Source organism: Eptesicus fuscus, chromosome 6, assembly GCF_027574615.1.
Source record: "Eptesicus fuscus isolate TK198812 chromosome 6, DD_ASM_mEF_20220401, whole genome shotgun sequence".
Classification (NCBI taxonomy): domain Eukaryota; kingdom Metazoa; phylum Chordata; class Mammalia; order Chiroptera; family Vespertilionidae; genus Eptesicus; species Eptesicus fuscus.
Genome location: NC_072478.1, coordinates 100717343 through 100744511, shown reverse-complemented (window position 1 = coordinate 100744511; position 27169 = coordinate 100717343). Strand labels below are relative to the sequence as shown.

At 58.3% G+C, this 27169-nt stretch overlaps 1 protein-coding gene and 1 non-coding gene across 2 annotated transcripts in view; both read left to right on the top strand.

Annotated features, from left to right (window-relative positions):
• Positions 1–27169, top strand: part of SLIT3 (slit guidance ligand 3) — a 526414-nt gene that overhangs the window by 445851 nt on the left and 53394 nt on the right. The window contains exons 11-15 of the mRNA XM_008147633.3: positions 1607–1678; positions 5134–5205; positions 15374–15517; positions 16645–16808; positions 26212–26362. Coding sequence (XP_008145855.2) covers positions 1607–1678; positions 5134–5205; positions 15374–15517; positions 16645–16808; positions 26212–26362 — 603 coding nt within the window. The remainder of the gene's footprint in view (positions 1–1606; positions 1679–5133; positions 5206–15373; positions 15518–16644; positions 16809–26211; positions 26363–27169) is intronic.
• Positions 21002–21085, top strand: MIR218B (microRNA mir-218b). Its single transcript, NR_129136.2, has one exon. It is a non-coding gene; the product is annotated as a microRNA mir-218b (primary transcript).

The window sequence follows — 27169 nt, the reverse complement described above, 5'->3', positions numbered from 1 at the left end:
GCCGTCTCGGCAGCTAAAGAGATAAGCCCGACAGCGGGGCCCAAGACGCCTGACCTGTGAAGTGTCTTTCAACCTGCAGGCCTCGGCGGCAGGGAGGGGAGGGAGCGAGGCCGGCGAGGGGGCCGCGGGGCTCTGAAGGCTGCTGGGAGGAGAGAAGCAGGGCAGGAGTGGGCAGGAGGCAGTAGCTCAGGAATCCGCTTTGATGTGCTTTCTTCTTATTCCCATCGTCTCCTCATTGACCCGCCACGACCCCCGCTGCCCCTCTTCTGCACAAGAGCAAGGACCTATCGATTTGTTTTGTTAGAGAGAAAGAGCGGGAGAGGTTCCTTGTCGCTGAGATTGGAGCATCTCCCTGTCCAGCGACAGGAGCCTGAGGCCAGCCCAGAGCCAGTGACCTGAGAGACAAGTCTTCCTCGGTGAAGAGCCATTAGCAAGAGCTCAAGGCCGGTGCGCAGAGGTGGCTGGGATGCTTAGAGGTCGCTGGGATGCTCAGAGGTCCCTGGGATGCTCAGAGGTCACTGGGATGCTTAGAGGTCCCTGGGATGCTCAGAGGTCCCTGGGATGCTCAGAGGCCCCTGGGATGCTCAGAGGCCCCTGGGATGCTCAGAGGTCCCTGGGATGCTCAGAGGTCCCTGGGATGCTCAGAGGTCCCTGGGATGCTCAGAGGTCCCTGGGATGCTCAGAGGTCCCTGGGATGCTCAGAGGTCCCTGGGATGCTCAGAGGTCCCTGGGGTGCTCAGAGGTCCCTGGGATGCTCAGAGGTCCCTGGGATGCTCAGAGGTCCCTGGGGTGCTCAGAGGTCACTGGGATGCTCAGAGGTCCCTGGGATGCTCAGAGGTCCCTGGGATGCTGGCACACAGCAGCCTCCTGCTCTGAGAAGGCCCCCAAGCCCCTCCACCAGCCAGGCCAGGCCAGCTGCCTTCTCACACAGCCTGCCTCTCGCTCACAGCGTCACCGAGCCTGGACGTCGTGGGCTGGGGCTGCTCCTATGCGGGGAGCACTGCCAGCGCCAAGTCCACGTCTCAGCACCGTCTTGTGGGAACCTCATGATGAGTTACTCACACGGCTGGAGGATGCCCTGAGCCAGGTGAAGCCTTAAGTCCTGCTCAGAACCTGGCAGGTCAAGGAGGAAACGTCACTGCGGAGGGGAAATGACTCAGGATTTTGGGGAAAAGAAATAAGCGTTTGCTGAGGCATGAGGTAGAACAGGCCGCTTAGAGGAGCCCTGGCCTGTGCTTGGGTGGGGCCGGTTTCTGCTTCGTCTGCTATAATTGTTGGCAGTGTGACCTAGACACGCCCTGATTTGACTGGGTTTCCCACCTGCCAAAGGAGGGCTTCCCTGTGCAAAGCCCCGCCCAGGGCAGGTGTCATGGTGGCCGTGCTTTGAAGTCAGGAGAGGGATGCGCACGCAGTCTATTCCGTATATTTTGGCATGAGGCGGTTGACTTGAATGGTCTTGAAGCCCCTTCTCTTGCACTCTGAATAAGTAAATTGGTTGATGGATTAGTTCTCACCATTTTGAATATCTGAAATGCTTGATTCGCACGTAGGAATGGCCGTTATACCTCTGAGCCACGTTTTCAGACTCCCCCATTCATGTTTTTAGAGACATCAGCAAGAACCAGATATCGGACATCGCTCCCGATGCCTTCCAGGGTCTGAAATCGCTCACGTCACTGTAAGTGGGGAGTAGTTGCCAGGGATGGGGTGAGGGGTTGGGGGGAAATACATCCATCGTTTTCAGGGGGGTTTGTCAAGGCTTTATGTTCCCTGACACACTTGTGGCAGCCTGGTAAGGGAAACAAATATTTCTTCAGGGGAAATTGATCTGGGGGACTATTTCTACAACCCAAATGCATTATTTCTATTGATTAGCTGCCCGGCAGCCTTCCCAGTTTATTGGCTTTTAATTCCAATGCATCTTCTACTCTAACCACGCTCCCCCTCCCACCACGCAGGCCTGGGCCGTGCTCTCTGGGGAGGCGGGGAGAGACTTGTAACGGATGTTTATTACCCATGTTTATCGCCCATTGCCCCACGAATGTGGCCTTGTCCAGGGAGGAGCTCATGTTCTTCCCCTGGTTTTCAGACTCTTTCTCCAAAGCAGCTCATGGCGTTGGAGGAAGCATCGGCCCCATCCTACAAGTCCTTCCTTCCTCTGCTTGGATACCCTAGGGCCCCCCACTGGGTGGAACAGACTTGCCTGTCCTGGGCTCAGAAACCCCCACTCCCACCCCACCCCTGGGCAGGAAGGGGCGGAGCTTTGTCCTGGGCACAGGGGACAGTGATACCTCCCTGCCCAACGCACACTCGATGGTGACAGTTGTCACAGCAACTAGAATAACCGGCAGCTCTTACTGAGCGCCTGCTGCGTACCAGGTGCTGTGCTGGGAGCCCTGCAGCTCCCTCCTCACAGCACCCTCTAAACAGACTCCGTCCTCGTCGGAGAAAGTGGGTGATCGGAGCTCCACATGGACCTGGGTTTTTATCGTTTCAATCCTGGCCGAATCTCTGGCATCTCAAACAGGACCTGGCACGTAGTTATTGCACGAAAGAAACCTCAGTGGATAGATACATGTAATTCCCCCAAAGTCCTCCGTGACCAGCGGGAGCGGCTGGATTCGGCCCCAGAATCCACGATCCTCACGCTCTGCTGCCGCTGGGGTGATGTGGAAAGTAAACAGTGGGAAACAGCAAAGGCATCCCCGGCCGGTATTGCTTATGTCCTCGGTGGCCTGCCCACCGGGCAGGAGTGTGGCTGCTCAGAGGCCAGTGCCCACGCTCTGCCCGTTTGCTTCCTGAGCCCGTGGGCAGGTAAGAAGCTACACATCTCCCCCCCTGGCCCCACCCACCGAGAACGCGGGAGGACGGGAGGTGTCTCCGTGCAGCCGTGGCCTTGCTGCTCGCAGAGAAAATGAGCTGCATTTATCGGGGAGGACATCTGGCTGGGATATCAGACAGGACTGCGTGTGAGATTAGCGTCTGCTTGTCATGCTGACGACCACAGAGGAGACGGGAGAGCGGCCGTGTGCCCCCAGGATCCCACCCCTGCCCCACTGGCCTGGTCCCCGGGTCCCACTCCCCCCTGCTGGGATGCGGGAATAGTCTGAAGACAGCGAGGTGCTTCGGTCCTGCAGGAAAACACGTTCAAAATATGGTTGCCAGACTTGAAATTGGCCGGCCGCTGGCTCATTCTGAACTACATCGGGGCACTGTTTAAGGGAAATCCACCACCACACACACACCCCTCCCCACCAGTTTATGCATTCACCCCTCAGTGACACCCTCTGTGCTGAAGATCAGTGTAGGAACTGAGAATGGCAGTGACCTGGACAGGCAAGACCCGGGGCCTCGTGGGCTTTCAACACAAACACTCAGTCCAAACTCAGAGTGGCCGTGGGAGAGGGCAGGAACGCCTTCACCCATCCCTGTCCACTCAGTCCTTCAACATTGATTGTGCTGGACGCCTGGCCTGTCCTCAGCTCCAGGGACCAGTCACGAACAGGCCGCATGGTGTCACCACAGCCTGTCTTCAAGGGCTGGCGGGGAGGCCCAGAATGATGTTTCTACAATAAATGAGTACAGCGGGGGGGGCGGGGGGGAGGATCAGGTTTACAGCTGTGAGTATGCAAAACACAGTTTATTCTTGTATTATTATTTGTTATTTTCTATATGAACAACTGTAAACCTACTTTCGCCCCACCCTATATATCAGTAATATAACATGATGTTATGAAAAGAGAGAAAGCAGTAAGAGTAGGGTGACAGGTGGTAAGAAGCAGTAATCAAAGTACTCAGGAGAGCCTTCCCAGGGAAGAGAGGGTGGGGTCAAGCAGCAGGAAGGATCCGCACCCAGATGCCGCCTGGGGACCACAGCCCCGTCAGCCTGCGGGGTGTGCTCAGACCCACTAGGTTTGGGGCGGGCCCATACAGATGCGTGATGGATGATGTGGGGCCCCCTGCCCAGACCCCTGGTCCCGCCGCCCACCAGCTCTGCTGTGCGGAAGCTCAGACGTCAGGAGACAAGCAGGCAGTGACATTACTGCACTGGGCACAGTGAGCGGCGGGACGTTAATATGAATTAGAATGTGAGCCTGAGCCATCATGCTGGCTTTTATTTAGTCATTAATTTGTTGAAACATTCATGAAACACACCCGCGGGCTGAGCGAGACGCTCACTCTTCACTCCTGGTGGCGTCTAGAAAACGGGTTTGGTTGCTCTCTCCCGTTTACCATCTCCTCATCCTCACATTTTACCTCCTCAAAGACACACAGCAGCCTGGGTGGGGGTTGAAGATCGTGTCCATTCAGGGCCCAAGAGGCAGCACGTCTATACGTGGGTGAGGCAGAGAGAGGCCGAGGGTCTTCGTGCCTGTGCCGAGGGCCAGCGGGAGCCATGGGGCACTGGCCGGAGTGGAAGACCCAGCAGCCTTCCTCCCAGCTTTCCAAGTCACCAGAGACCCGCCCATGCCCGGACACCCCGTGTGAGGGGTGAAAGAGCTCGGCGTCCTTGGTTCTGGGAGCTCAGAGGACAGGAGGGGGGCGGAGTGTAGAAGCCGCCATCCCGCCAAGCTCACAGTTCCTTGTCCCCCGTTTCCTGAGAGCCAGTCCTTGACTCAGCAGTCTCTGAGCCAGCTGGGTGGGACCCCAGGCACCCAAAGGCCTGTCTAGATGGATGATGGGAGGACTCAGCTCAGGAATTCCCAGGATGCGATGGGAGACTGAAAGGAAACAGCCTGTAGGCTGGACTCAGCCTGATCAGTGCTGAAGGGGAGAGGACACAAGGCCAGCCAGCCTCCCCCACATCTTATTTATTGTCGGGGTGTGAGTCACATTGGCAGCTCCGGGCGGCACCACAAAGGGACTGATTCTTCCCACCGGGGTCACTTACTGGGCTGGGCTGCCCAGGAGTGAAAGCGTAGAGCCCATTTCTCCTCACCTCCCAGGCAGCTTGTCCCTCCAGCCCAGGTGGCACTTGCGGCCACCTCCCTGGTGACGAGAAGGGATGAGAGAGGTGGGGAAGGGGACTCTGACAGCCCTTCCCCCCAAGTGGCCGAGGTGGCGGTCTCCTACATGAGTGGGTCCCGGTGGCCACACATCCACGGTGACCACCGTCTCTCCGTTCTTTTCCAGGGTGCTCTACGGGAACAAGATCACCGAGATTGCCAAGGGGCTGTTTGACGGGCTGGTGTCCCTGCAGCTGCTGTGAGTAGGAACCGGTTGCTGTTTGTGTGTCTGGGACCGTTGGCAGGCTCCGTCCTGCAAACTTGGAGCCTTGCTCCGTAGAGTTCTTCTTTTGACTCTCCACCCACCAGAAGGAAAAGATAAATCTGAGCTGTGCCCCTCACCTGCAGCACCTCCTTGTGTTGGAAGGGGGGCCAGGGAGTGGGCAGAGGAAGTCCAAGGTCAGTGTGAACAAACCAAAAGGTTTCGGCTGGGAGCCTGGCCCAGGCATAGCACTCACCATAGGTTGGGGGCTGGAGATTAGGCCGGAGCCGAATCCTACAAGGAGCAGGATCTTAGGGGCGTGTGCTAGGGACAGGGAACTAACACATACACCAAACCCCAGTCCTGAAGCCACAGAGCTGCCGGGAGACATGTGACCTTGAGGAGGGGGTGAGATCATTAGAGAGGAGCCTAATCAGTCACCGATGTGACTCTAGCTGGTAAGCTATGGCCGAGAGGGAAGTGTTTATTTAATTTAAGGAAGATTAGTTGCCTTGAATTTTGAGCTGTGGGATTATTTATTTGCTTGTATTTCATTCTGGTCATTTGCGCTTTCGTGTTTGAAGAAGATAAGTGAACTCTGATGTGGAGAGGTGAGGAAAGGAATTCAGCTCATCCTGCACTTTGCAATTGTCTGATGGGGGGGGGGCGGTTATCTCTGGTTTGTGAGTAGGTAGCTGTAGCATCTACATGCATATTCTGTGGGTGTGCGGGGTATGTGTGCATGTCCATGCCCATGTTGGCTCCGTGCATCATGACGCCTACTGGGATCAGGAATCACTCTGGAGTATCCTGTGAGCAATGGAGAGCATAAGGTGTGGAAACTTCATGGAGCTCATGTGGCCCTGTGGCTCAGAAGGCTCCGCCCGCTGACCAGCACAGGAAGTATGTTCACTGAGATGAGCATCTGAGTTCAAATGAGTATGTGCGTGTGTGAATGTGTTCATGTGTATGTGTGTGCATATGTGTGTGTGCATGTGTGTGTGTGTGTATTTGTGTGTCTTTTCTGCCCAGCTGGCATGGCTCGGTGGTTGAGTGTTGACCTATGAACCAGGAGGTCACGGTTCCATTCCCGGGAACCGTGCAAGGGCACATGCCCAGGTTGCTGGCTCAATCCCCAGTAGGGGGTGTGCCGGAAGCAGGCGATCAATGACCCTCTCTCATCATTGATGTTTATTTCTCTCCCTCTCCCTTCCTCTCTGAAATCAATAAAAATATTTTTTTTTAAATAAAATCACCTCCAAGTCACAGGCAGCGAGGAAGGGGAGAGGGACCTCCTAAGTGGAGCTGCAGTGTGAGGTTGCAGACCAGGGAGTCCAGCGGTCTCCGGGGGGTGAGAGGCCGGAGCAAGGATGGAGAGAGGGAAGGCGGCAGCACATCTCACATGGTGGCGCCCAGGACTCCTCCTGTAAGAGGAAGTGAGGCTGTGCCTCCAGCCTTTTCCTCCTACATCTCTCCTCCCTGCCTCCCGATGTCCTTTAAGGCTCCGCCTGGACAGATTCCTCTCGGACAACACAGCGTGTGAGTCATGTCGCGAGGAGGTGCCAGCCAGCTCCCAGGCAGCACGTCCCTCAGAGCAGCTGGCTGCGAGCAAGGGGGAGGCTGGCTTTCTCTCTGCATCGCCCTCCGCTCTGTCTCGTGTCCACCTTGCAGTGGGGCACGTTCGTGGTCAGAGGTTCCAGCCCTCCGAGGGCCCGGGAGGCCGTTGGTTAGAAGGACAGGACAGGGCCCTGCGGGGCGCTGGGTGATTCACAGATGGTGTTCTCTGCTTGTGGCAAAGAAACTGTGAGTTAGAGCCGCCACCGTAAGGCTAGTTGACTATAGCGATTAGTCTCTTGAAAGAAGAGTAACCATAGCATCAGCCTCGAGGTGGATGGGGGATGTTGTGTCCCACAGGCTGGGGCAGTACCTTTTACGAGGTCCTTTTACAATCTGGGTTTGGTGTGAGGAGGAAAATGCCCTTGCGTGTGTGAAGGAGAAACAGCGTGCATCCAGGAGCCGAGCACAGTACATGGCACGCAGCGAAGGTTCGATAAATGTGCGTTTTTTAAAAAGGAAATGTCTCCCAGCTTGGAGCTGCAGCTGTCAGGGGTTAATAGACGTGCAGGGCTTTGCTTGGGCCAAGGAGGCAACTCCAGCTTCACATCATGATTTTAAGCAGATGGAACTGAGGAGCTGGGAGAAAAGAAAAAGCGCATACACACACACACACACACACACACACACACACACACACGCCTAAGATTGACACAGCTCGGGCCGGCTGTTTGCAGAAAGGACCAGCAAGGGTCCCCGCCACGGGGCTTGGCCTGCTGAGCGTTGGAAGGAGGCCTGATTAGATCTCAGTTAGCGCTCAGCCCGCTGGAGACTGGCTTTCTCCTCGTTAGACAGGGAGACATTCTGATAAGAAGGCTCTGATTAGAATGCCCTGGCAGTCAGTAATTTCCTCTCCTGGGACTCCAAGGCCCTTTGCGAGAGGTTTGTGTTTTTTCCTCCTCTCTCTGTCTCCCCGTGCATCACAAAGCCGCGCCTTCCCCACATGGAGTGGCCTTGGCTCTTTCCCTTGGGACACCTGTCACGATGCTGCCAGTAAGAAAGTGGGTGCGCTGTCCTGCCTGCCCTTCCCTCCCTCACCCTCCCCCATTCTCTAAACCTTTCAGCCTTCCCACCAAACTTGCCCAGCCCGGGACGCACGCAACCTTCCTGCATCATTTCCAAAATAGCTGGTATGTCGCCCTGTACTTAATCCTGAACGGCGTCAGTTCGAACACACGTTCACTGTACAAACACACGTTCATCAGTGATTAGCAGCGACCCTCATTATCTTCGGGGGGTGCGAGGCAGCCTGTCAGCTTGGAGCAGGGTGCTGGGGAGGGAGTCGGGTGCCCATCTGAGCGAGGAGTGTGCTCAGAGACTGCCTCCAAAACTGCTGAGACCTGAGACATCTCGGAATCCAAGGTGAGGACTCTGGCACGTGCCCCCAACTCCAAGGACGGGAGCAGTTGGACGACCAGAGACGAGACCTGTCCCAGGCTCCCTCCATCTCTTCCTCACCGGAAGCAGGGGTGTGCTCTTGCTCCTCTCCATTCCTCTGCCCCCCAGGCTCCTGGGCTCCTGGGACTTCATGGAGTTGGTGATCCTGGGTGCACAGCCAGCGGAGTGCCCCGCCCCCATCCCTCACCTTGCAGCTCAAGGGTCAGTCCTCCCTCCAGCAAGAAAAGAGGTCACGTCCTCCTCTGATGGGCATCTGAAGGCTGCGCTGTGACGGCCCCTCCCCCACCCCCTCCCCAGGGAAAAGAGCACTCACGCAGAGATTGCGTGGCGTGCCTAGGAAGGCCACTCGCCCGGGGCCGGCAGTCGCCGGAGGTGGGAGCTCTTGGGGGAACGCTGGCCACATCCAATGTGAAGCCTGCTCCAGGAGGCCTTCAACCAGCCAGACTGTCTTGGGGCTGGAATAAGTGAGGACAAGCCAGCACCTGTTGTTTGATTTTCTTGGAAGGCAGACAAGACCATTGGAGGATCTCGGAGTTTGCCAAGCAACATGCCAATTACCGGGCAGCGAGCAAAACGTCGCTCCCTGCAGCTCACTTTCCCTCGCCAGCGGTTTCCCTGGTGTCGCCGCTGCCGCTAATAAACACGCTTGCTTTTACTGAACGCTTAATGCGCGCCGGGGCCTGCGCCGGGAACTTCACGCGCACCATCCCTTCGCATGGTTACAGAAATGGTGAAAGCCCGCTTTACAGATGGGGAAACTGAGGCCCCGGAGGGTTGAGTGACCCGGCCATCGTCGTTCAGCATGTAAGTGAGCGTTGGAACCCAGGCAGTCTGATTCCGGAATCCTCGCCAGAGACTCCGCTGCAGACCCCGGCACGGCAGGTCCGCAGAACTAGCTGGGGATCCCGGGACAGGAATCCTCACCGACTCAGCCGGGGAGGACGGGGCTGTGGTCAGGTCCTCTTGTGATGGATGCCTCTTCTCCATGAACGTGCTTTGGCTGGGGGTCACCGCCCCACCGATGCTCGCCCTGAGCCCTGGCAGATGGCGATCAGGAGCTGTGGGTCCTTAAACGGGGAGAGGGAGATGCTGAGGATTCTCCCAGCAGTACAGGCAGACGCACTCTCTGACTCATCCTGGAGGGAGGAGTTCTTCCCTCTGCACCGGAGCTTCCTAAGGAAAGCCCTTGGGGAGACTCAAGTCTGGCACCTTCCGTGCTTGGTCATTGAGTGAATGGTTGACTCCTCTTAAAGGACTTATTAGTAACCAGGTAGCCATCAATGGGCAGGTTCCCTTCCCCCCGCCCCCACTTACTGCTGGGGGATGGAGGGACAAGCCTGTGGCACCAGGGGAGGTCACTCGGTCTCCTGAGAACAGGTGAGGGCTCCCCACCCAGCTCTCCGGACCTCAGCTTCCCGCTGGTTGCCTTGGGAGAGCCCAGCTGTGTGCACCCTGCCCCAGGGCCCCCTGAGTCTGTGGAGCTTGAAGGAGAGCCTGTGTTTCAGACAGACCACCTGATGGCATTGCTGCATTTGCAATTTCCCCTGCATCAGGCGTCACCATGACAACCAGTGGCCAGCGGTGCAGTCATTATCAGGAGAGATGTGGACAGTCTCCTTGCCCGTTGTTGGACTAGGAGGGCCCCACCCCCTGTGTCCTCTAGTGAGCGTGTTAGCATGACGTGGCCCGGAACACCCACGCACAGAGCAGAGGAGGTTCTGGGCAGGTCAGAGTCCCTTGATCTCACAGCGCCAGGTATCACCAGGCTCCTCCCGGGCCAGGCCTCAGTAAGCTACCGAAGGTCAGAATAAATCCCCATATTTCATAGGGGAAGGATGAGAGCCTGTTTGTTCTAAGGCAGGAGAGTGGCTTTTACACAATTAATGGATAAAGAAATTCAGGATGGCAGAAGGTTAATTGTAGAGAAATTTTCTTAAAGATGAAGACAAATTGATGAGGGAGGTTTGACTCTATATCCTGCAGCTTAATCAGGGGTCCAGAGGAGCTCCCCTAACGGGTGCCCTCACTAACAGTTGATGCCGACGTGTGATGGTGTGGGAGACTGCCAGGGATTCACAGAGGCTGTGTGTAACCACGAAGAGCCTTTATAAGAAAGGGATCCATGCCCTGCGGTTGTGGGTGCCGGCTTCCCTCCCGTTTACCTGCATCTGTGTGCGTGTGAAGCAGAAAGGGACTCCTCAGCCTCGAGTTAGGAACAGGGGCGCCATGCAGCCCGCCCTGGCAGGAGCCCGGGCCCGCCTTCGCCCCTCTTTCCTGGAGGGGCTTCCCTGTTCTCTGGGGAGGGGCTGCTGCACTCCTCCTTGGCACCAGCTTTCAGAGAAGGCCCTGCCCTGCCCTGCCGAGTTTGGAGTTTGCACTCGGCATTTCCAGACAAACCCCCTATCCCAGGAGGAGAGAGGCCACTGTCTCCCGCAGCCCACGGCAGCTGTGAGGATATGAACATCCCGGGGAAAATAGCTCTGGGCCACTGAAGCCACATGTGGACTGCTAGTGTTGCCACGGTGATTTGAATGCAAGTCATCCTTAAACCTGACCCCAAATGTTTGTGTTTTCCCAGCCTAGAAGCCAAGGCTGTGGGCCCCCCCCCCGGGGGGGGGGGGGATTAGCAATGAAAAGATCCAGCCCAGGGTAGTAGCTAAAAATGGGGTCCCAATGGTCTGCCCGGTGGCCTCTTTGGGAGACTGGGTGTGGTGGTCCCCTCCTGTGGTCCATCTCCCCATATTACCTGGACCTGAGTGAGTGACGTGCAAGCTTCGGAGTGATGAGCTCCTGGGAGCTTTCCTGCCCTGCCAGGCCCATCCCCCCGCGAGGACAGGAGGACAGGAGGACAGGAGGACAGGAAGACAGAGCCCTCCTCAGCAGGACGGGCTATTCCACGCCCTGGTCTCCGGCGGCTCCTGGTTCCTGCCTGGCTTTGCCTGCAGGCGCAGCTCCTGGAAAGGATTATCTCTCCGCAGCACGTTGTGTTGGTTAGTCGATGGGCTGAGCACTAATCCCTCTTGACACGGAACATATGTGGACGCGAAAGTGCTCGGAGAAGGGGCGGCGAGTGCCGGCAGAGCTACACTGGGGAGTGGATTTAGGAGGTGGCGCACGTGTAGTTCCACTCTCGATGCCCTTCGCCTTCATCTCCTCTGCGGAGCCCGGCTTTTGGTTTGGTTTTGTGATGGACTCGTTACTAAGTGGCTGGGAGTGGCTGGGAGTGGCTGGGAGGATGAGGCCCACGCCTCCCGGAGGCCCTCGGTGGTTCCGGTCCCTTAGTGGGAGTGGCTGAGTGTCTGGGGGCACAGTGGCCAGGAGTGAGGTCTGTGGGCTTAGGTGACATGGATCCGACTCTCAACCTCCTGGTTGCTAATTGTGCAACTTTGGGCAAAGGCACTTACGCTCTCTGAGTCCCAGGGTGCCCAGTGTCAGGTGGAGAGAGCACTTACTTCATAGGGCTGTGGGAAGCTTCTGTGAGTTAATATTGGACAGGCGCATGGCGAGTGCCTGCCACACATAGAACTTACAACCTGTTAGCTATGACCTGACATATTACCTGGAAGGTCCTGTGAGCACAGCTGCTCACCTGGCCTGATCCTCCCAGCACCCCCTCCCTTTTGTTTATATGACCTTGAGGTTCCCTTGGGTGCTGGGTCTGGGAGCAGGTGTCCCCACAGCATGGTTGGATCTGCTTCTGGGGAAATAGTTATAAACGCGACATGCCCCCAGCCCCCTGACTCTCTGGTTCCAACTGTAAGTCCATCAAGTGGGGAGCCAGTTGGGGCGTCCAAGTTCCAAGCTTGCATACCAGCAGCCTCTTGACCACGGCAAGCTGGAGCTCCCCGTCTTCCATGAGGGAGGCCGTTGTCTCTGCTTCGTCGTTGCCCCTGGGCTGCCCAGAAGAGACTGAGAGCTCAGGTGAGGGGAGCACAGACAAGCACACCACCCCCCAAATCAGCAGGTAGACAGTGATCCCTAATGGCCGCAGCCCTGCGTGGTACAGGGGCGATCTATCAGCGAAGACCGGCCCCTCTGTGCCCATGGCAGTGTGCTGAGTAGCCCCTCTGCCAGCTTGGTGCCAAGTCCTCCTTAAAGTGCCTCAACACAACCCAGAGGCCAGCAGCGTCTCCTAGACCCAACCAGACCCATCCACCTGAGGCATGCCCAGTGCATTCCAGAGCCAGGCAAGAGCGCCCCTCGCCAGGGACGGGAGCCCCTTCCATCGGACAGGAGAGACTATGGATTGTACGTAGTGGGTCAGAGATGAGCTGTGGAGTCGAGTGGCTGGAGCTTCGCTTACTGCTGGGGGCCACTCTGACCCTCAGTTTCCTCATCGGCAAAATGAGGACATGCGGGTGAGAGGAAATACGGCACAGAAAGGGCTGTGGAGAGTGTGTAGCACAGGGCGCACACAGGCCATGGTCTCCCGAGATGACTCGTGATTGTCATCATGTCTCAGGGGCGAGAACCAGGGCAGATCAAGACAGAGGGCGCGTCAGTTCCTGCAGTGAGGAGCTGCTAAACCCCCTTTCCAATAGCTGTGTGCTCTCTATTTGCTCCATGACCGGGTGTTTCTTAAATGCCCCTCCGACTTGTCCGTGTTCCATGCATGGAGCAGAGGGGTGGAGTGGCTGCCAGCCTTCCTTCCAAGGAGAGAGGAGGGACCGGCTGTCAGGCCGCACCCGGGCTGGGATCAGTGAGACCATCGGCATCTCCTTCTGGATGCGCTGCTTCATGTTATCTCTCCCTGCACCTCCGAGTCGTGCCTTAGGAGCCACGCGTCCTGGGAGAGCAAAAGGGACCAAGCCCGCGCCCTTCGTGTTTCCTTGAGCTCCTGCTCCACGCAGGCCACCCGCCATGCTGTCTTGGCCGAGTAATTCTGCCAGCCTGGGTGGTGAGACACCTCACACCTTCGAGACAGCACCCCATGCCGAGAGATCTGGAGGCAGTAGGGAACAAGAAAAAGAAGCCTCAGAAGTTCTGAGGGGAGCAGAAGGTGCCAGAGCGGGATGCAGTTTGGACACTCTTTCAAGGCAGGTCACGGTTGCCACTCCTCCTCCCCATGGCCATCCTTGACCAGCGTCCTGCACTCCCCAGAACCAAGTCCTGCAATTAGGCTTATGCATCTGCACTAGCGTCTCAAATCTAAATGCCTATGCAGGCAGGCAAGGTAGATGGAATAGTGAAGGGCAGACAATAGGGAGAAGTGAGGACTGTGGCAAACAGGGCATATGTTCTATCAAAAGGGGCAGCCACTCCATAGCTGCCTCCAGTGGACCCAGATTCTGCATTTTTTTTTTCAAAAAAAAAAAAATAGAAATCTGATGTGTGTGTGTGTGTGTGTGTGAGAGAGAGAGAGAGAGAGAGAGAGAGAGAGAGAGAGAGAGGTGTTTTTTTAACACATGGAGGACTGAATGAACATACCGTATTTTCCGGCATATAAGACGACTTTTTAACCCAGGAAAATCTTCTATACGCCCAGTCGTCCTATACGCTGGAAAATACGGTATTTACATGTGGGATGTTGCACTGTATTATGGGGAGGATCCTATCCTTGGGCCATCAGACGCACCTCTGAGTTGGCCTCTTCGCTAAATGATTCACTATTCGCCAGCCTAGACAGTGCCCTCGGGAGGCCCTGAATGTCAACGTTTGGAACAAGTCATTTACCACATACTTCTTGTTTTAAACCAATCAAAAAGTGTGTGTGTGTGTGTGTGTGTGTGTGTGTGTGTGTGTGTGGTCCATTTGTCCCTGACTCTTGGGTGCTGGGCCCTGGGGGCTCTCTAGCTTTTCTCCCTGTTTCTCTGCTCCCTGGCATCCTTCTCAGAATGCCCCAAACGGAGGGGCCTCGACTAAAACGTGATCTCTAAAGCACAGGAAATTCTAGAGCTGGGCAGCTACAAAAGGGATAGGCGTGGGCAGGAGGTGAGGCATTCATACAGAAGACACGGTCCCTCTGCAGACCCCAGTGATCACAACCACTCCCAGCGTGTGACCTCAGGCAGATCCCCCCCACTCCGCCTCGGTTTCCCCACCTGTGACTTGAGGGGCGAGCTCTGCCCATCTGCCCAGGTGACTGTGGGAACACAAGGCCGTCAGACAGGCACTTTGGCAGACACGAGAAGTGTTCCCGCAACACGAGCTCGTTTGCACCGTGAGGCGGGCGGACATCTGTGCGAGCCCTGGGGACCCTGCCCATTATTTGCCAGATTACACAGGCAGCTCCTCCTGTCACGGCCGCAGCTGCCCGCACACCGGCTGCAGCAGGAACAGGTGGCACAGATGATCGCGCTGCCAGCAGAAGCCCCGGGGGCCCTGGCATCAAGGGCCTCCGGAGACGAGACAGTCTGTTACGATCCTCGGGGGCTGCTCCCCACCAGGGAAGCTCTGGGCCAGCCCTGAAAATAGGAATTTTAAAACTTCGGCGTTTAGCTGGTTAGTTCGGTTCCCCCGCCCCTGCTTCCATTTAGGAGGGACTGGGAGATTACTTTAAGCGAGTGTCAAGGGCACCACTCGTCAGTCTGGGAAATGTGGGTTCTTTAGGGGACCCCAATTTGCTTGACTTTCCAGCTGCATCTGGAATACTCTCCTGTCCCCTCACAGCATCGCCTGTGCTGGACTGAGTTCCACCTGCAAGGCATGTTTATATGATGCTCAGAGAGAGAGAGAGAGAGAGAGAGAACTCTGTGATACAAACCCACCCATGGATGTGTGCTTTCTGGGAGGATGCTCTATAACTTTCATCAGATTTCCAGTGGAATAAGTGATCCCAAAGAACCAAGGACTTTTCTGAATCAAAATGGTCTTTAGTCAGTCAACTACAGCTTGGAAACAGTTGTGCATATGATTTTTTTTTTTTTTTTGTCCTGGAACCTCTGCATTCTAGAGCAGAAAGCCGCACACGTGGGCACCATCTCCAGCCTTCCTCCCGGGCACGGGCTCGAGGGGAGACTCCAGATGATGGCAGAGTGTGGCACAGCGGCCATGGTGCCCCAGCATCTTCTAAGTGTCTGTGGCCACAGGAAGGCGAGTCCCTCTCTCTCTGAGAGGAGAGCGTAGGAGCTCTGCAGCCCGGTCCCTGCATCAGCCCTGGGCCCACGGCGGACGACCAGGGTCAGTGGGTCACCCGCCTCTCTTGTGCTTGCAGCCTCCTCAATGCCAACAAGATCAACTGCCTGCGGGTGAACACGTTCCAGGACCTGCAGAACCTCAACCTGCTCTCCCTCTATGACAACAAGCTGCAGACCATCAGCAAGGGACTCTTCGCCCCTCTGCAGGCCATCCAGACGCTGTGAGTATGCCCAGGCAGCAGGGGACCCGCACCTGGCCACGGGGACCCCCGCATGCGGGCAGAGTGGGCACTAGTACAGCTCCCCTGTTCTGAGCTCACACCATGCTGGGCGCCACGCTCAGTTCCTCCCCTGGATGCAAACCTCTAAGCCTTATAACAACCCTTTGTGATAGGTGCTGATATGATCCCCCGGTTCTGTGAGAGGAAACCAAGGCTCAGAGAGGTTAGGTAACTTACTCAAGGTTGCACAGCTAGTGAGAATCAGGATTTGAATCCAGGCAGAGTTGCCCCTCAACTGCTCTCTTATTCACTGCAGCCACGATATTCTCTGGGGATAACCCACCACTACCGACCCCCACCCCCACCCCGGCTACCCTCTGATACGGGCACCCTAGGAGTATTCCACCGCCCGCCTTGGGAGCAGTTCCTCACTCCCTAGCACTGCACATGTTCACAGAGAGGTCCGTGAGATCGCTGACCACCTAGTACAGGTCTCAGGCCATGTTTCTGAAGGCTCCAGCCCCACGCTGAGACCCTCACCCCAGCCGGTGGCCAGACCGTCAGCCGGGGGTGTCTGAGTCATCAGGCACTTGGCCCGCAGCAAGAGACAGGAACCAGTAAAGAGCAGGAACGGTTCCTCCCTATTGGCCCCCTCCCACGTGCCAGGCACCGTGTGCAGCTCTGCAGGGTTTTCTCACTGAGCCAAGGGGAGCGAGGCCACGGTGCTGCCCACGACGGCGCGGTGGCGGCAGCAGTGCCGCCGCTTCTTATGGACACCCCGGTGCCCGCCGCCCCGCCAGCTGCCTTATGCGCCCGTGTGGCGGAGCACAGAGACAAACGCCGTCTGCTCTGCGCACACCCCCTAGGCCTGCAGCTCGCTTTGCCCGTCAGGATTGGCATGGGTGAGGGTCCGGGGGGGGATCCGCGGTGGGTCCTGCCCCGAGTGGGCGAGGCCGAGTCCCCAGCCCCTCTCTGGTCCCCTCTGAAAGCAGCCCCCGCGCCCCCCAGGCCTCCTGGGGTGATGAGGGAGGGGTCCGTGCCCTGGATGGCCAGGACCCAGCACCGAGCCGGAGGGGGTGGTGTGGGCACCACGGGTCACTCCTGATGGACGCCCCTCCCTCTCCCAGCCACTTAGCCCAAAACCCGTTTGTGTGCGACTGCCATCTGAAGTGGCTGGCGGACTACCTGCAGGACAACCCCATCGAGACCAGCGGGGCGCGCTGCAGCAGCCCCCGGCGGCTGGCCAACAAGCGCATCAGCCAGGTCAAGAGCAAGAAGTTCCGCTGCTCAGGTAATCAGGTTAGGGCGGCCCACCTCCCTCCTCGCCCCTGGAGGCCCGTAATCCGATCTGGAGGACAGCGAGCTGCAGTGGCTCCTGGGAGCAGCTTTGCAAATTAAATTGGGGAAATTCAGTTAGTCCTGCAGAAACCCAATTACCTTATGGATTTAAAATAAAACACACACACACAGTAAAATCATGGGGTGGGGGTGGGGGGCGGCAGGGGGATGCGTGGTTTCAGGAGAGACGGAGCCCAGGCGGCAGGTGGAAGCTAGGTTGGGGCGGGGCTTTTCACGCATTTTTTTCTAGTGTCTGAAGCGTGCTCCCCAAGTGGCAGGTAGGGAGGTATTCCTCAGGCCAGGCGGCGGGCAGCATATAATCTTGGGGGCCTCTTCTCCCCTCTAAGACCGCCTGGTGCAGCCCTCACCCACAGTGGATTACAGGTTTCACAGACATGTTTGCCAGCTCCCCCCGCCGGACTGGTAACTCTGATCGCCAGAGAAGAGCAAGCCTTGACCTCGGGTCCCCAGGCTCCCTCTGCCGCCTCGCTCCCCACCGCTCCAGGAGAGACACCCGGCATAATGGCAGGGGCGCTCTCAGCTCTTGGAAAGGGAGGTCGCTCTCCCTGACCCAGTAGTTAGGGGAATGGGCAGTTAAAAATGACTGTCATTTGTGTCCTTTGCTCCTGGAAAAAAAGTCACCAAGCCGCACTGTGTTCCCAGCGGTAAGAGATTGATAGCGGGACGAGCCGAGATGCCGCACCAACCTCACAATCCGTGTGTCCGCGAGAGCCTCTCCTCTCCCCACCCCAGGGCGCACTTTCCCGGGCAGCGCCAGCTGGGTGGCCTGGAGAGGGCCCGGGGGCAGGCTTCTGCTGCTGGCAAGCCCTTTCGGCCCTCTAAGTCACACCCTGGAGTCCCCGTCTCCAGAAGGATCAACTTCAGCTGTCTTGTTTTTTTCAACAGCAGCAAATACCTGGAGCGGCTTGGGGGTAACAGGGAGTCTGGGCCCTAGGAGGCGCTGCTCCCGGTTGTCGCCCCCAGAGCAGCATGTCTGCTGGGAGAGCAGTTTCTCGCCTTGGTGAGCGCGGTGCCGCGTGCTCTGCTTTGGCTTGGTTCTTCCCACAGTCCTGTGAGGCCAGCAGGACTGGCCCCCGCCCTGCAGCAGAGGGAGCCGGGGGCTCAGAGGTGACAGGCACCCCAAGGTCACGGCCAGCCATGGTGGAGGCGGGCCGGACCGGGGTCTAGCTCGCTCCTCACAGCACCTGGGAGAGAAGAGCATTTGGGAAGGAGGTCCAGCTGCTTGAATGACTGTCTTTCCCGGTCTAATGGCTCCTCCCTCCACCCCACCCCTGAACTCTGTCTGAAGTTCCTCCCCACCCAGGGCTGTCCCCTGAGGCTCAGCCACCCCTCCCAGGGGCCTCTCCTCCTGACTGACACTGCCCCCTCGTCCCCGGCCTGTCTGGCCACGGCCACGTTCATTCGCTCTGACAGGCAGGTGTGCTCAAGAAGAGAGGCAATCAGAGGGAGAGGAAGGCAGGTGCCAACCCGACCCTCAGTCTCTCTCATGGGGGTCCTGTTTGGTGTGGGGCTCCAGATCGATGCCAGGGTTCTGGGGGGCAGGGTCTGAGACTGGCGTCTCCCGGGGACACAGGCGTGACTGTAGGCTGGGAGGGAGGCGGGGGGAAGGGGCAAGTAGGAGAAAGAGAAAGTAGCGAGTAGACCCAGAACACAGGGCCGTGGAGCCTGGCTCTGACTCTAGCTTCGCCCAGCCTACCGGCCTCTGCACTGCAGGATCTGCTGCTCTCTCTGTGTGAGGCAGGAATGCTGGGAAATACACATGCAACGGACAAGGACAAAGGGCGGCCCAGCCTGACGCTCTCTAAGTGTCTTGTTGTCATCAGTACCAAGCAGACATGGCGCACGCCCCTCCCTCTCTTATTATTGCTCTAAAGGCAGAGAAAGCGAGAGCACTCTGCAGCTTCTGTTTCCTGAGCCGCAGGGGAGGGAGAGAGAGCGAGCTGCTGAGCCCCAGAGGCCTGGGCTCTGGGAGACGCTGGGCCCGCCGCCCTGGCCTGGGCAGCGGAGCCAGAGCCCTAACGCTGTTTCCAGGAGGAAAGGAGGAGGGGCCGGTGACACGCAGTGGATTTGACAGATAATAACTCTGCCTTTTACTTCCCCCTAAAAGCGCCCCATTGCAGAGACCGCTGATGTAATTAGGAGCCCATTTGAGGGCGGCTCCTGCAGCACGTAAAGCCCCTCACGGTGGGTCTGGGGTTCCAGCAGCCCTGCGTGTGCTCCCTCAGCCGCACCCACCTCCCCGGGCAGCAGGTCAGGCTAGAGGCAGAGGCTGCCAGCTGCGGTGATCTGACCACCCGATTACGTCCTCCCGAAGGGCGCCGTCTGGCTGCGGGGACCCCGAGCCCACCCCGGGGAGCACGGGCAGTTGGAAGATACCGTCTTCCCTCCTTCCTCCTCCCCCGTCCCCCGCCACTGTGTGTGTGGGCACCCGTCAGCAAGAGGCCACTCTCCTGGCGAAAAGTCCAGAGGTGGGGACACCAGATGTGCAAAGGTGGCCAGCAGCGTGGCACTCAGGGAATTAGAGCTTTAGAGCCCCCCAGCCCACCAGGCCCTGCCAGAGAGGAAGAGACGGAGCCACCCGGGAGAAGGGACCAGCTCAGACACCCAGTTCCCACGGGCTGAGGAGACTCTCCGTCGCTGCCCCCCGGGCCCCTCCCCTGGTTGTCGTTGAGGAGACCAGGGAGAGGGAAAGCCTCCCTGGTGTTCAGGCTGGCAGCAGGGGCAGGAGCGGGCGGTGGCCCTGCTGTGGCCCTGAGGGCCTGTCACGCCCGAACACCAAATCCCCAAACCAGAGTTCTTACCGAGCCTGCATGCCTGGGGTCCAAGCGGAGTTGGGTCTGAATGACAGTGGCCAACTCGGGTCGGGCAGAGGCGAGGGCTTAGGGAGACAAGGGCCGGACCCAGAGCTGCACAGTGCCCTTGGCTGCCCGGCCGCCCACTGCAGACACCGGTGCACTGTCCAGATGCTGAGATGGCCTCGTCCCAAAAACACACTGTGGAAGGACAGTGACCCGTCGCTCCGTCACAGGGCAGGGCAGGGCAGGGAGGGAGGGGCCCGGTCACCTGGCCCTGGATCAGGTCTCTTCCAGGTACACGTCTCCTCCCAGTGGCTGGGGGGATGCGGGTGGGGGGGGGGGGAGTCCCGAGCCAGCAGGTGCATGAAAGCTGCCCGATCTCTTGCAAGATCCTGGGGACATAAAGCCCAGCATCCTCACCTGGGCCTTGGCATCCGAAATACTTGGCTGTTGCCTCACCTTCCCCCCTCCTCCCCCCCCCCACCCCAACTGATTCACAGCCATGGAAGAAATCAGGAAATCACCAAGGGCCTGGAACTGGTATCCTCCCCTCCTTCCTCCTCTCAGTCTGAAAGAGGCCGTCCTCAGCACCGGCACCTCCTCTGTGAAAGCAGTGTTCTCAGAACACTGACTGCGGGTCTCCGTCCCAATGCAGGGCCCATTGGCTCCCCCTTCTGCCTCCCTTGCTAGAAACGTGTATTTTCCCTCAGATTTCCGCTCCCCCCTCCCCATTATATCTTGGGCAATCTGGGAGGGACGTCCGTCAGCCAGGGGGGTTCTGGGGACCCTGTAGGACACTGAGGCGACTCCTCAATTGTGGCACATCAGAGGGCTTTTCCTGAAGATCGTGGCGGCTTTGCCAGACCCCCGGGAATGGTGGCGCGTCTCTAGCAAGGGCTGGGCGGGCTGTTGGGGAGGCTCTGCTGGGGGGGGGCCTCGGGACTGAGCACACAGCAGGCGCTTCTGCTGAGTTTGGGAGTTTGGCGCCGTGTGGGATCAGAGGCGTGACCGCGTGGGGCGCAGAGGCTCAGTTCAGGGGGTGACGTGACTGGGCCCCTGCTGCTTTCATTGTCTGGGGAAGGATGCGTTCTGCCCCGACATCCTGAGTGGAGGTGTCGGGTCTCCCCCCTCCTCTCCCCGCCCTCCTCCGGTGTCTCTCCTGGGGTGGGCTCGGGGCGGGGGCTCCTGTCTTCGGAAGTGCTCCCGCGGACCCACTCCTGGTACTAATCTCGCTCCGTGGGGCCTCCTCGGCTCCCGCCTCTCCACGCTGCTTCCACTGAGCTGTCCTCTCTCTGACGCTGCTTCCTGACCTGACTGCCCGGTCGCCGCGGGGCTTTCCTTTGTGCTTGATCTAACCATGTGGTGGAACGATGGAAACGGAACATGGTTCTGTCAAGCACCGCGGAAAGCTCCGCGCTCTCCTGCAGCATGGCCCGCCGCACCGCACCGCACCGCTGGACACCTCTCTGCTCTGGACACCGCAGCCGCCACCCGCCAGACCCTCCGGGCAGCCTCGGGGCAGGGTGGGAGTCGCCACACCGCTGAGTGCCTCCCCTCCAGGGAGAGATACGGGCCCGAAAGGGGCGGAGAAGCACCCTGAGGCCAGGCTAAGATGTGTATCCACATCTACCCCAAATGGAGTCGCCACTCCCCAGATCTAGTCTGGATGCCAGCCGGGTAAAGTAGACGGGTCCAAGCTCAAACCACCAGTCGTACCTCCCACGCAAAGCGAGCAGGTGTACCCGAAGCATATGCCCCATTGTTGCAGGGGAGAAGCCCAGCCCAAGGTCATTTTCCCAAGTGTAGTTAACCCAAAGGTCACAGTGGTTAGGCCCGCCCCCTCCCACCATCTTTATGGGAAGGGATGTGAGCATGGGAATGGGGGACACGGGCGTGAGTCCGAGACTTTGATGAACCTGGGAGACTCCTCTGAACCTGACCCCCACTCCTTAGGAGCACTTGGACCCTGGTGCCGTGCAGACTGAAGTCTGTTCCCTTGACCTTCAAGCACAGTTAACATGGAGGCCCAAGGTTCTTTACCTGGTGTTAGTTCAGCGCCACGCGCCTGTGCAGACACCTGCTGTCTGACAATGAAGAGAGGGATCTTGGCGCCTCCCATTCAGCTTGTTTCTTGATAAATCCTCGACCCAGTGTAACCAGAGATTGTGTTGATGGTGCATGTCATGGAGTCCGTGTCCTCTCCCAGGAGAGACAGCCATGGTGGGAACCGAACCCTGGCCTAGGCCCAGGAGCGGGCTCTGGGCTCTCCCGGGGATGTGTGACTCGACTATCCCCTCTCTCAGGTTACCGCTCAGCCACATGCCCGCCTGGCTGAGTACCCGAGAGTCCTGTGAACCTCTCCGAATTCTCTTACCATGTACTGCGTGCTACTGTAGGCCAGGCACTGCACTGTTCCACATCACTACCTTGTTCAGCTTCACAGCAACCCTGTCTCTAAGTCCCATTTTACAGATGAGGACATCGAGGTTCAGAGAGGTTCACTGACTTGCCCAGGGCCCCCTGACTGCAGCATGCATGTTCTTTATGTCTGCAGTACTCAGCCTTCCCAGCTATGGACAGTCCCATTGCCTTGAATCATAAAATCAAAAAGACTTTGACTTGAATTGATAGGGAATTGAAATTTCCTTTTTTAACATTCCCTTTCAAGCTTACTTCTGTTAATAGAAAATAACTTGAGAAAGAAAGAGAGCAAGCAGAGCTGTTTATATGGGTCCTCCTCTTGGCGTGACTATACCAAGATCCATATGGTACAGAACAAATCCCTGGGGCTGGAGAAGTCCCCTTCCCTCTGAACAGGGTCAGGGGGGCATTCTGAGCTCCTGGGTGCTGCCCACCGTGCCAGGGCCAGGCCTTGGGGAGTGTGTCCATCATAGTACCCTTCCGTTGGCACCTCCCCGGTCCTCAGCAGCAGGCGTGTGACCAGGCTGTGCTGAATGGGCCACGGGCATCTCCCTCTGCCTTCAGGCATATGGCTACCTTCACAATAGCGGGGAGACCTTCCTAGGACAGCTGTTCACCCACCTGATTCCCAGACTCCGTTAGCACAGTTGGCGTTTTCCAGCCGCCGGTGTCTGGTCCCCGTCTTCGCCCATGAGGGAATAACTGTGCCTGGCAATGTCCTCTTGATTCTACTCATGACTTATGACCCTTCGCTTGTCCACATAACTCTCTTCCAAGCTGATGAGCCTGGCAGGCCTCCTGCGCCCTCCATTCCTCTTTCTGCTCCTTTCCTCCTTTCTTTCATCCTGCCCACCTTAGAGATATTGGAGGTAGAAGAAGAGCTTTGGACGTGTGCTTGGACAGGTCCATGGTCATCAGATGATGGCGGAGCTGTAACTTCCGCTCCACAAACGGGTTGCCGGAAGGATGACAGAGTGCAGACGGCTAGTGACAGCAACCGTGCCGGGCCAGTCTGGCGCTGCAGCCGCGTCCATCATAGAGGGCGACTGGGGCTCCCTACCGGCCCAGCCAGGGGTAATAAAATGGCCTTGCCGTGGATCTCCACCCCCTCCCCACCCGATCTATTAAAGCTTCTCTGTGATCATGTACCCAGTGTCCTTGTTCTGAGCTGCCCGGGAGGGGGGGAGACCACCCGGGCAGGAGGAGGAGTGCCCGTGACGTCAGCTCTCCCGAGACCCGGTTCAGCGGGGCTTAGGTCTATGGCCCCTTTGCAAGTCCCCCGAGCTCTCCCGCCTGAACCCGCCCCGGAGAGAGCCCCGGCCGCCGGGCGCGGTTACCCTCCCTGGCTAAGCGTCTCTGGCAGTGACAAATGTGCAGCGAGATGGGAACCGACTTTTAAAGCCCTGGGAAAGTTAAAAATACTTTCGGGTGCTTATGAGCATTAGGCAGAACAAATGGCTCCGAGAAACCCCGGGTCGTTTCGATCATGAAAAATGAAGCGATGGAGGTGGCATTTCAGGCGGGCTGCGCCTGGGGACAGACCCTTCTGCTCACGTGCCTACGCCATGATTAACATTTCTGGCCCCCACCCACACAAAATATTATACTCCGACCCCCTCGTCATTACAAACCAGGGCAATAACAAAAACAGCAGGGGGGATGCTGGGAAGAACACGTTAGTCCATCGAATCTAATTGCAAAATCATTCCATTAAAACGGGTCAGCAGCTCCATTGCAGAGGTGTGCCCATTGTCATCCAAGTATACTACAGAGAGCAATTCCTGCGAACTACACGGCTCTCACCTTGATTAAAAGGGAAACACGTGACCCAGCGGCTGTCCCCAGACACGGCCCGGCGGTGCGTGTCTTCGGGCTCAGCGTGTCGAAGAGCAAACCGTGCTCCCCCCCGCCCCCATCTTTCTGCCTTTGACCAGCTCTCAGGGCTCCTCCGCTTTGCAAGGATCCCGCGTGAACACCTCCCGAAGGAAAAGCATAGCATATGTGCGAAATGCCCCTGCACACTCGGGCCGTATGGAGCCGCTGGCAGGGAACCGAGAGGGCTGTCACTTCGCAGGGTTTGCCAAATGAAATGCACCCGGGCTCGGCACGCCGGTGCCTCTGGGGAAATGGCCCCGGTCAGAGTTGTCCGGTGGGCTGGATGCTGGCAGGCCAAGGGCAAGAGATTTGTGTAAGGCATTGGACAAGGAAGTGCCCCCCATGGGGATCCCTGACAGGTTTTGCTCACACGAACCTGGGGGTGGAAGGTGGAGTGAAGGCGGTGGGGGTGGGGGGAGAGAGGGAAGGACGTGGAGACGGGTCCAGACCTCCGACCCCTTGTGGTAGGGAGAAGGTGCACTTCAGAACCAGAGACCCACCAAATCCATTGTCGATCAGAAATTCGCGCAGGTTGGTCATGGGAGAAGCGAGAGGGTGGGGGCCGTAGCCCAGGGCAGGAGCCTGCAGCTCAGCCCACCCGCCTAGTAGGGCTTCCGGACCAGTCCTGGGAGGTTTTGCCAGGAAGCACGCCTGCAGTAGAGCGTGGTGCTAGTCACGTGGGCCCTGGCGCAGCTTCACCCTCGGCCGTGACTGAGTGCCTCCGGGCCTCAGCATCCTCATCTGTAAAACGGAGCCCTGATGCCCTCAGAGGCTTAATGCGCTCCCCCTTTTGAAGTTCAAAGGGTAGTGCCCAGCTCCTGGTCCACGCTCAGTAAATGTCAGCTATTGTCACGGGTTACTCGGATGTTTCAGTGGCTTCCGACATGCCCAACGTTCCACTAGGTTCTAGAAAAAACAAGTAGACACACAAACAGCTACACAACTCTTGCCCCTTTCCCAAGAGACCCTCCAGTGCCTCGATCTTCCTTGCATCTTCACAACAACCCCCGTGAGACAGGGGCAATTACTTGATTCCCTTTGTACAAGTGGAGAGACCAAAGCGAATCAGTGGCAAAGCCTAGGCAAACCCTCGCCCTCTACGGCCGAGACCTCGGTGCTGCGGTGCCCACACGGCTCGCGGTGCAGATAGACCAAGGTGCGCCTGGCGGCCACACGAGGAAACAACGCTCAGCTTGCGGTCTCTGAACCTGTCCTGTATTACACGCCCCCCCCCCCCCCCCCCCGAGCCAGTGGCACCCCGCTGATGCCCTGAACACACGTGAACCGGGCCCTTGTTTTGTGACTGGCGTTGCGCTCATGGAACGTTGATGGCGAGCTAATGAAGACCTTCCCATCAGCTAGCTGGTCCGATAGGAGGAACAGAGCCCCGTCCGTGGGTGTGGCCTGTGGTCTGCCTCGTGGAGGTTTGCCCAGGGTCAGGGGGCATTTCTGATCAATAAAAGCGGCTGCCAGGGCGTCGCTCGGACAGCGCGTGGTTGGCCCTGTTACCCTCAAGGAAAACCACATTTCGGAAAAATGAACCTTAGTTTCGGACACTCGTAGCTCCTCGGAACTGGCCTTTCACTGGAGCTCAGCAGGGCTCCCTCGCAAGGCGGAGACGGGGCGCAGATCTGACCCTCAGAGGGCTGGTGTTTGTCTTCTCCGTGTTTTAAATTGTTACTCTTCGCCAGCGTATTTTTAAAGGAATGTCAGGCAACACGGGGCCACATTCCCAAGCTCCGGGGCAGGGCCTTCCGTTCCCCAGGTCCCAGCCCTCGGTGTTGTCGCCCGCTGTTGGACCAGGTGCCGGTGGCCATGGGTGGCCCTGAGTGTGTGACCCCTCCTCTTACTTTGTTCCCGCCCCTGGTGTAGCCCCCATCAGAACCCCATCGAAGTCTCCTCATTTGGGTTGTCATGGACATTCAGAGGGTCCATGGACGAGGAGCATCAGGACTCAGTAGCCCCCTAAATTGTGGCCAAATTCCATACACATGTGCCTGGAGCGCTTCTAGGAAGAGATGTCCTAGCTTCCCTCAGCCTCTCTCAGAGGTCCGTGCCCCCCAAAAGCTCATGCGCCCGCGGAGGGGTCTCCAGGGGACGAGAACCGTGAATGGCAGCCCAGATGGAGAGCTGGGGGGCGGGAGGGCGCCAGCAAGGTGGCCAACAAATGCGGGCAGCGCTGTGTCTGTCCCCGGCGGGTGCGGGAGCCCTGGTGACGCCGCCCTCCCTCTTTGGCCCGCCCAGGCTCAGAGGATTACCGCAGCCGGTTCAGCAGCGAGTGCTTCATGGACCTCGTGTGCCCCGAGAAGTGTCGCTGCGAGGGCACCGTTGTGGACTGCTCCAACCAGAAGCTGGCCCGCATCCCCAGCCACCTCCCTGAATACGCCACCGACCTGTAAGTGCCGCCCCGGGGGGGACTCCATTCGCATCCCCCACCCCAGTCACCCCAGGTCAGCCCTGGCAGCGTCTCCTGAGGTGCCCTCCTGACTCAGCCGCCCAGGCATCCCCTGGGGACAGCTTGCTCACACGTGAAGACAGTCTGTCATTCTACACAGATCTCCCGAACACCTGTGAGCCAGGCACCGTGCTAGGCCCACCAGTTTTCACAGCAAATAGAGCAGACAGTCCGTCCTTACGAAGCTTACAGTATAACCAGAGAGACGGGTGGTAAATAACTGGCATAGAGCGAGAGAGCAGCTCGGATGATGAGCTGTATCTGAGCCTCCAAGTGTGCCGATAAGGGGTGTGATGGTTTATTCACAAAGGAAGCACTAGGAAGTTACCCACGGGGGCAGGGGAGGGGGGAGGTGGGGACGCAGCACTGGGAGGTGGGGGGCTGATGGACCTGGGTCTGATGCCCGCCTTCTCCGGTCTTCCTGATACTGGGCAGCTGCTTCTCAGATCTGAGGGTCAGATTCTTAGCTGCAGAAGTGAAAGCAATGACCCTACCGCCAGGGTGGCCAGGACGATTAGGTCAGAGAATGTGAGCACAGGACTCACCTTGAACTTGGCGCAGAGTAAGCCCCGGGTAAACGAAGGTGGCCTTCATTACCCTCACTGTCCTTCTCTTGGCCTCACAAGTCCCGGCAGGACAGGGCGAGGCACCGCCTCCTGGCCCTCCTCTCCCTGAGCACCTACGCATGGGGGCCTGGGGGACCCGAGCAGCCCCGGCAAAGGGAAGGGTCGGGAAGGAGCCGAGAGG